Source organism: Geospiza fortis, unplaced genomic scaffold, assembly GCF_000277835.1.
Source record: "Geospiza fortis unplaced genomic scaffold, GeoFor_1.0 scaffold171, whole genome shotgun sequence".
Lineage (NCBI taxonomy): Eukaryota > Metazoa > Chordata > Aves > Passeriformes > Thraupidae > Geospiza > Geospiza fortis.
In genome coordinates this window covers 8,187,356-8,196,816 of record NW_005054313.1, presented here as the reverse complement: position 1 = coordinate 8,196,816, position 9,461 = coordinate 8,187,356, and the positions used below count along the sequence as shown (strand labels likewise).

The 9,461-nt window shown below is 41.9% G+C and overlaps 2 protein-coding genes across 2 annotated transcripts in view; one reads left to right on the top strand and one right to left on the bottom strand.

The window, feature by feature from the left end:
- Positions 1-180: 180 nt before the first annotated feature.
- The window catches only part of MCEE (methylmalonyl-CoA epimerase), a gene marked incomplete at its 5' end in the record, with an annotated part of 19,258 nt that continues 9,977 nt past the window's right edge, over positions 181-9,461 (top strand). Inside the window, one exon of the mRNA XM_031055941.1 lies at positions 181-220. Within this exon, the coding sequence (XP_030911801.1) occupies positions 181-220 (40 nt within the window). The remainder of the gene's footprint in view (positions 221-9,461) is intronic.
- Positions 1,091-7,423, bottom strand: MPHOSPH10 (M-phase phosphoprotein 10). The gene is made up of 10 exons (XM_031055853.1): positions 6,728-7,423; positions 5,807-5,970; positions 5,232-5,403; positions 4,815-4,956; positions 4,399-4,466; positions 3,584-3,721; positions 3,261-3,371; positions 2,916-3,023; positions 2,143-2,373; positions 1,091-1,309 (listed from the first exon to the last, which is right to left on the bottom strand). Exons 1-10 carry the CDS (start codon positions 7,421-7,423, stop codon positions 1,160-1,162), a joined length of 1,980 nt encoding a protein of 659 aa, XP_030911713.1. The 3' UTR covers positions 1,091-1,159.

Below are 9,461 nucleotides of genomic sequence, written 5' to 3'. Positions count from 1 at the left end.
CTCCCGGGGCCAGGCCGCGCCCTGAGGGCCGGGCCGGGCCGGTGCCGCTCCGCCCGCCGCCAGGCCTGAGCAATGCAGCGCCGATGGCCGGCACCGCGCTCCCTCACACAGCGGGGCTGCTGCAAACACCCGCCGCAGATTTAAAACTTCCTTTTACGACAACGCGTGGAAAACAGCTGAGGTCCACAGGAGCAGCAACTAGAGGTTCATTTTGTTGGTGGTGAGTTTTTTTGGTTTTTGTTCAGCAAAGGGCAAATAGTGAAATATTTTCAGCCTGAGACTTATTGTTTGTATGGACTCTGACAACGGCGCTGGTACGGGAGATTATTCCTCTGAGTGGTGACAATCAGCATGAGGAGAAGGGGCCTCATCCCTGCCTGTCAGTGTAGGCAGGGAGGTGCAGAGGTGGCACCAGGCCCTGCTCGGTGCTGCCCAGCAATGGAACAGGCAAAGGGCAGAAACTGAGACACACAAGGTCCACCTGAGCAGGAGGAAGAACTTGTTTATACTGTGCAGGTGACTGAGCACTGGGTCAGGCTGCCCAGAGAGCTTGGAGTGTGTGCAGTCTCTCACTGGAGCTATTCCACAACAATCCCATGCCCTGTGCTCTGGGATGACCCTGCTGGAGCAGGGACGTTGGACCAGATGATCCCACTGAGCTCCCTTCCAACCCAAACCATTCTTGGACTCATTCGAAGTTAAAAATTTCCTACCTCTGGGTTACCACGGGCTTAAAAATTTTTTGTGTCCTCCCTCTTTGCCAATCACAATTTCAGAATATAATTTCTATCATTTAAATGCCTGGATACAGCCTGAGTTCTTCAATAAGTGCAGTTCCTCCTGCTATAGATCCAGAGCTATTACAACAGCAGATACAAAGCTCTGGGCTATAGATTAAAGAGACTTTACAGTCACAGCACATGTCAAGTATTTTACACTATTAGGTATCTGCCCACACCAGGAATCTTCCCTTTTGGAATAAATCAGAGTTCTGTGGTAGAAAATAAGAGTAAAACCTACAGAAAACTGTGTGAACATCACCTTAGAAGTTCACAAAGTATTTTAAAGATCAACACAGAGTAAAACCTACTCAAACTCAGAAAAAAAATTTAATATGTACAAGATGTATATATGTATGTACCTGTGTAAAAAAGGTAAATTACAACTTTAGTTTATGAACAGAGATTGTTTTCTCCTTCTTCTGTTTCTTTTTTAATTTGCTGGCATCTTTGATTTGCATTCTCACTTGATCTTGTAGCTGAGAAAAGAAGGCCTGGGATGATTTCAAGGCCTTGTCTTTACCTTCATCCTGTCATTGGACAAAACATTTGTTACAACCAAGAAATGTACAAACAGTACCATTATATTACTTACTAGTTACTCAAGCATAATGGTATTTCACTTTAAAAAGATCTGGTAACTGATTTTCAAAGGATATTGTTCACCACATTTTTATTCCACTCCTGCTATCCAAAGAAATAAAGATTACATTCTTTTCCTAAGTAGCAATTAGCCTGAGAGGTAAGAGCAGGCATCAAGAACAGATCCTTGCACATCATGAACTACAACAGGGTATCTGTATTTTGTGTTTGACTTGCCTTCTGAAAAGGTAAGTGCAAACATCTGGAATAATGAAGTTATTTTTCCTATTGGTTTCTAATACTTCAAAATTTCAGATATTTTTAGAGTTTTATTTAAAAGGCACCATAAGTGGTGCACGAGTTTACTGTTTTATAGCATGCAAAACAACATCAATCCAATGAGATTATAGGGAAGGCTCCACAATAAGGACAAAGTTAAACAGGAGTATTGTATTACAAAACAGTTTAAGTTACCCAAAGCTTATACAGAACATAGAAACCTCAATGTGCATTCAAGCAGTCCCACTTTATGAAGTGGAATGGCTTAAATGCAGGAAATAAAGAAAATGTATTTGCAGGAACATCACTTTATGAACTTTGAAATAAATAGAAAAGTAGCACCTCACACAAAATCATTTCTGCCTGATGAACATACTTTTATAGAATAATTGTATCATACAGCTTTTTCACATTTTTCCAACCTTACACTTGTAATTCTTTGGGATAAAGTTTCCTTTCCTTTCCAGAGAAAAATTACCTGTCCTTGGAATTTTAGTCTTACCTTGAGCAGAGACGCTTTGCCTTCTTTGGTAAGCCTTTTTAATTTTGCTGCAGCAGCTTTTTTGCTAAGTTTTGTGCCTTGTTCTGGTTTCATCTTTTCAAGAAGCTTTTGACGTTTCTCCCTTTCCCTTCGCTTCATACGTTTACGGAGCTTTTTCCTTCTCAGTTCTCGTTTTTTGTCTGTGGGAGTCTTCTCTGCATCTGTTTTTACATCACCAGCTTTGTTCTTTTCCTAAATAAATCCATAACAGTGCAAAAGACAAGACTCACTTCACAGAACTCATAGAGCGTTTCCAGTATTTCAAGTGACAGCTCAGGATAAGGCAAAGGCCAAAAACTGACAAAAGCTGGGAAATGAGATTTGTACAACTGATCCAAGACATGCTAATTGCTCTGCTCTAGTGTTTAGCTTTCCCCCTCTCAACACCCAAATAAATGTTGGGACAACAATGACCATCGGATAACAGTTAAGATCAAAAACAAAGCATAGTATTACAGTCTACTGGAGCCACATAAAATTTACTACTTCCCCAGTCAGAAAAAAAAGCAGAAACACAAAAACAAAAAAACAACCAACCAAACAAAAAACCCCAAACAACCACAACCAAAAAAAAAAACCAAAAAAACCACCTCACCCCTCAAAACTTCCCAACAACTACCAATGCTAAAATTCTAGGCCAAAAAACTCCACAAGGTGAGGAATGACCCACCAGGATGGGAAGGGCAGAAGACAGTACATCCTTCTGTAATCCGCCTATGCCATTTTATATTTACCTTGATCTCCTCTGGTGCCAAGAGAGCAGCATCACTAACAGCAACTGGTGCTACTTCTTCCATACTTATAGCTGGAAGGTTGGAAACGATTTTAACTTCTGGCACCGGCTGGAAATAAAGAGACATATTCAGGACTGAGCACAGCACCTCTGCAGTGCCAGACAGCTGAAGATCACAACTAGTTGGGTTTGTTTAGAGGCAATCATAGTGCATTTAATATGAAATAAGAATGAGCTCAGTAAACACCAATGTTTACTTTGCTTTCCATTTCTGGAATGTATTTTAAAGTATCCAGTTAAAAAAAAAAGGGAGAAAGCCCCAACTTTATGAAACTTGTGCACTTACTGGTTTGGGTGTGAAGTGGAAATTACAAAGTGCATCCAGCTTCTGGAAGAGTGAATCCATCATTTCCTGAATTTCTTTGTGTTCAGGATTTTCTTCCTCTTCAGTCTTTTGCTGCATTAAAAATGGAATGTAACTGTAACATCATTCATAAGGCTACTTTACTTTAGCAAGACTGGTAACAACACAACTTACAGTTCAGAGCCTTTTCACTGGTGAATATTCAGAGAAAGACTAAATTACTTCACCTTGGAAATGTATAAATGAACACACAAGAGTACAGAGTGTGAACTTCAAACCCAAGGGAAAGGCATGCTTTATGTTACCTGGTGAAGTTTCATGTATTCTTGCTCGTAGATTTCAGCCAGACTCAGTTTACTCTTTTCATGATCCAAACTGATCCGCTTCTTGTACTCAAAAGCTTCCTCTTTGGGTTTCTCTTTTGGTACTACATCATCCCATGCCTGAGAAAGTCATAAAGTAATGACCAAGTGCAACTACAGCCAACTACCAGCTACATCTTATTTAGAACATTTTTCAGTTATTTATCTGGTACATTAACCAGTTTATGCATGTAGCATCCCAGGATTCATCAAGTTTCACACTTTCATTTAAAAAAAAAAAGTAATAAAAATTATAGCTCTACTTGTGTCCTTGGTTTTAGTGAATGAAGGCAAAAACTGAAACAAGTTACAAACTCTTCCCCATCTTTTTAAATTCAATGAACAGTAAGGCTCAACAAGCTGTGAGATACAAATTTTCTTTCTGTCAGTGGCTTTGAAGCAAAATGAAGCAAACAAGTGAGTTTTGGTCAGTGTCAGAATGCTCAGAGCACTAGTTATTGTAACAGCCAACAGTTACAGGCTGGCCTTATATTCCACACAAACTCCTTACAGTTTTATCTGCACACAGTCTGTTTTGAAGTGCACTAAAAACAGTGGTATATAACAGGGATATAAAAATAGGGCTCCTTAGAAACCTAAAGACACATTCATCAAGACAAAAGAATAAAACAACCAGTTGCAGAAATTAAGATAATTCTACACCTAACATTGGAAATGCTTCCAACTCATCCTTGGAATGTGCCCTGTGAATCAAGTCTATGTAAGACAGTGTAAGGAGGAACAGGTAAGATAACAACCTCATCCAATATTCTCTGCTTAATGAGATCTTCAAGCTGAAAAGTAGTTTCTTCTGTGATCACAGGTGCTGAAAGGAAAAGGCAAAGAATTTTAAGATTACTGTTTCTCCAGCAAGAAATAGGTCTTGTTCTATAAAGAATAAACTACAGAAAAAGAAAGCAAAGCTTTCACAAAAATGTACCAATTGAAGGTGAAGTAAGTAAATATAAAAGTAAATCCTATTATATGAGGCTGATAAAATTTACAATTTCCTGTAGTTTCCACTGTGAAAATGCAGTGTGAAACAACCTCAAAATCACATCAAGAAGTTTAAGCTGGTGTCCTCTTGAGTCCCAGGTGTTTTCAGCAGGCTCAAAGGCAGAACACCCAGCATGGTGTGCAGCATGCTGTGAGCAAAGCCCTGTCCCCTCCTTACCCATTCTCACTGCATGGTCAAAGAGCACTGTTTCTTCCAAAAGGCTGTTCTCAGGGCGCTTCTGCCCAGTCACTTCTCCTTTCAGCTGCCAAGGCTTCTCCTCTAACAATGCTTCTTCCAAGCTTTTTATTTTTTTGCTCATCTGGAAAACACAATTTCCTAGGAAGTTTAAAACAGAGCTCACTTGTAAACTCACAGCAAAAAATTAGTATTTATTTCAGGCATGTGAGGAAATATATGATTGCAGATGTATCTATGTACTTAAACCACATATTTTCCTTAAATTTTAAATACCCTCTTTGTATCTGCTGGACTCTAAACAAATGAAACAACCAGTGAAATAAAAATTATTTGCCACTGTTTCGAAGTATTAGCCAATTAAAATATTAACCCCAAAGAAAACCAAACCAAAATTACCTTTTCCTGTCTCTTCTCAAATGAGGACTTTATTTCACTGGGACTGATGTCCTTCTCTAATTGCACTTCAGGTACATCTTCTGTTTCACTGTCATCTGGCAAACTGAAAGTTACTTTTTTAGAAGCTTCTTTACTTCTCATGTGCTCCACCATTTCATCCACATCCTCAAACCTGTAACAATAACATTTAATATAAAATAAAAGTCGAGAAGCCTTTACAATTTTCCACATGAAGATATTTCAGCCCTTAGATGTTTACCCATTACAAGTAACTTAGAGTTTACAACGGGTCTCAAGGATCCCCCTAAATGTAGAGGACACTAGGGAAACTTCTGGATAATAAGAATAACTCTTATTCTTAAATAAGAACTGATTTAAACTCTTAAATGCTTTATTCAAATAAAGATCAAGGAACAATATTTTAAAAATAAAAATAAGGTGACAACACAAACCATGAACATACAACAGTTAACTGAGAATGGCAAACTATGACCAGAGTGAGTGTGATATTCTCAGTATTTTCTGCTTTACTTTAGTGTAAAATTATGAGGATATTTGACCTTCATTTTACTTACTCAGACATACTCTCTTCATTTTGCTCTTCAATGGCACTGTCTGCTTCCTCTTCCTGATCCTCTTCAGCATCATTAGCTACTAAATCATCATCACCATCACCATCATCATCATCAACTGGGTCAAAGAAATCTTTGTATGTCATATCTCTGGAACTTTTAATTGGCTAAAAAAGTGAGAGGGAAAGAAAAAAAAACCAAACAAACCACAGCTGTTAAGAGTGCCAGAAATCAAAGGGTATCCTGTCTTTTAGAGTCTTTAGTGCCTGGAGAACAGCACTACCTGTGCAACAGTAATTCAGGGTAGTGATGCATTAACCTGTGGTAGAGAATCACTAAAACTGATTTCTTCTCCTAGGGTTACAGTTCCCTACCACTTACACATACAGAAGTAAAGGAGCTGTAGATTTTGCCAAATATTTGTTGGAATGCACACTAATTCCCTGGGTATATTTCTTACTTGCTAGTGAGAATGTTTGGTAAATACTGAATAATAAAATACTTATTTTTGAATCAATTTCTCATCAGTTTAAGTTGTATCAGAGTCACAAGGCCACTGGAAAAAGCCCTTTGCTCTGCATCAGCCCCCTCAGTGATCTCTAATTGCCAGATGCTGAGTGACAAATCTTCATTTGCTGGGTCACCTATTCTGCAATTCTCAAGGTCCCTGATTTCCCGTGGGTATTATCTCTTCCTTTATTTATGTAAAAGCCCAGGGCCCATGTCAGGAGAAACTGGAATAGCAGGATGCTATGTCCTCCTACACCAGGGAATTTTCTTATCAGATATTAATTGTTAAAATAAAGCTTCAGAAATAATCATGAGTCACCTAAACAAATGTAACTTGGCAGTTTCTACACAGAAGCAAACACTTTATGGTCATTCTAACAGATATCAGATTTTGATTTAAAGGAAAAAACTTACTTTGTCTTTAGCTTCTTCAGAGTCTTCCTCATCATCTGAGATAATGTCTTCAAAATAATTAATGTCATCTTCTTCTTCTTCTTCCTTGTCTTCCTTCTCTGCATGTTCTAAAAAAGCTTCCATGTCTGCTAGCTTGAAAAACTTGTCATCCACTACAGATTTTCTTCCCTTCTTTCTCAGTGTGGTTTCCTTGGCTGTTTTAGCTTGTTGCTCCAATGCTTCAATATCAAAGTCAATATCAGAATCCTCATCACTGTCTTTCTGCATTATGCTTTCGCTGAGTTTACTTTGCTTTTCTTTAGATTTATTTTTATTTTTATCTTTATCTTTTGTATAAACATTCATCTGTTCAGTTTCTGCTTCCATTATGTTGTCTTCCAACTCCTTGTCACTGCAGGTCTCTGCACCAGAGCCATCCTCTTCCTGGTCTGAGAGAAGGCAAAGATCTTCATCCTCGGCATCCCTGGCAATGGATTTCTTGAAGAAATTGAGAACTGCATTGTTCTGGAGCTCTAGTTGCTGCCAAATCTGTTCTTCATCAAAATTTTCTATCACCAGCTCTTTTAGAGGGCCCCCACGAACTATGTTGCTTCCTTTATTCAGATCGTAGAGAGTCTTTGTCATTGCTCTGAAGTCGGCAGCCAGCCCATCCTGCACACTGAGAGCAGAAAAACAAAAGAGTTTAGCACTTTCCATGAAGCCAGTCCCAGTCACACTGCTGCTCTTGTTGTACCTGCTGTGGTTCTCTGTGCTACAGAACAGCACCTTTCAACAGTTACTGCTGCGGCTGGACTCCCACAATGGCTTGGAGTACTGCTACTACACAGTCAGAGGGAAAACCGCCAAACTCTTAATCCTTCCAGCTTTATCACACTTCGTGTATGAAGTAGCACCTGGCCAGAATATTCCAGCTTTCTACAGTTGCATCTTACAATATATTGATCTTATTTAAGCACTCCAGACATTTTGGGGAAGCAAACAGTACAGCACCAAACACCTCAATGGTGCAAGAGCCAGACCCAGGTGGCACAGAGGTAACTGCGCTTCCCCACCGCCTCACTCCTCAGCTTTTACACCTGGCCAGGCTCCTCCAGGCTTGCCCGGGGGGGGGCGGCCCCCGCCTCCGCCGTGCCACAGCGCTGAGGCCGGGGCGGCTCCCGCGCCGCCACCAAGGTTCCGCACACAGTGGTTCCGCCCGCGGAGCTCTGCCCCGCCCCGCTTCCCGAGCCGCGGCATCCCCGCCTCCTGAACCAAAGCATCCCCGCTTCCCAAGCCGTGGCGTTCCCGCTTCCCGAGCCGCGGCATTCCCCCCTCCCAAACCAAAAGACCCCCGCCTCCTGGCCCAGCCCTCTTTTGGAAGCGCCTCGTTCTCCCAGAACCCCCAGCAGTGTATGGCACTCATGCCCAATGCTTCCAGCCCTGGGAAGGGCGCGGGGTCGCTGTAGACTGGGATGTGCATCAGCGCTGGCAAACCTGCTTTAAATATAGTGAAGCTACAGTCATCTTACTTCACAGTTTTGAATCTGTGACCTAGATACAAGGGCTATTTTGGAACTGCACATCTCCAGCTGATTCTGTGGGCAAAACACCCGGTCTCACCTGGTGTCTACAAGTTCAGGGTAACAAGGCACGCACACCCCCCTTCACCATCCACCCAGCACTGCCCAGTACTCTTCAACTCCCCTCTTACATCATGTGCTTTCCTTAAAGTTTATTTTATAAAGTCAAGCCCTGTACCCTTAGAGCCTTGTGTTTTCAGCCACCCACACAGCCCTTCTGCAACTTGATCCAGAACTGCGACTGACCTTTTAACTTCAATACTGCTCCTGTCTCTGCTGCTTTCATGTTTCCTACTTACCAACAAATGAAGTCTTTTCAGTGCAGATAGAAGAATGCCCTTCAGTGCCACTTCTGTGTCCCCTCACTGTCACTTTGCACACTCCGTGGTGAGGAGCAGGGCCCAGCCAGCAGAGCTGTGACTGTGATCTGTACCTGCAATTCTCTGAACATCAGAAACACACCTGACACACAACCTGGGCTGGAAATTGAAAGTGTCATATATTGGGACTTTCAAATACCCATTTTGACCACTCATTTTAATCTGCACTTGTAACGAATCACATAAAATCAGATTTGAAGTGGCACAAGCTGTTTATCTATTTAGGCTATATCTCAACAACTCGCAGTGTGCTATGCCTGACGCAGCAAGAGCTCAGCACCAGCAGACAGCCTGCTTGCTGTCCTCAGTCTCCTGGCACGATGCTTCATGGCATCCTGGCCTGTATCAGGAACAGTGTGGCCAGCCAGCCAGGGAAGTGATTCTTCCCCTGTACTCTGCACTGCTAAGGCCACCCTTGAGTTCCGGGCCCCTCAATTCGGAAGGACATTGAGGTGCTGGAGCAAGTCTAGAGAATGGCAACAGAACTGGAAAAGTAACTGGAGAACGAGTCGGATGAGGAGCGGCTGAGGGAGCTGGGGTCTCAGCCTGGAGAAAAGGAGGCTTGGGGTGACCTTACTGCCCTCCAGGACTGCCTATACCAGGTGTAGCCAGGCGTTACACCCTCCTGGTGTCGCTTGTGCTGATGACAATCAGAAGAAATTTCAGAACTTCTTCTAAAGCCCTTCAGAAGGGCTGATTAGGTACTTGAATGGGCTGCTTAGGGAGGTGGTGGAGTTACTGTTCCTGGAGGTGTTTAAGGGAAGTCTGGATGTGGCACGGCCCCTGCGGAGGGCA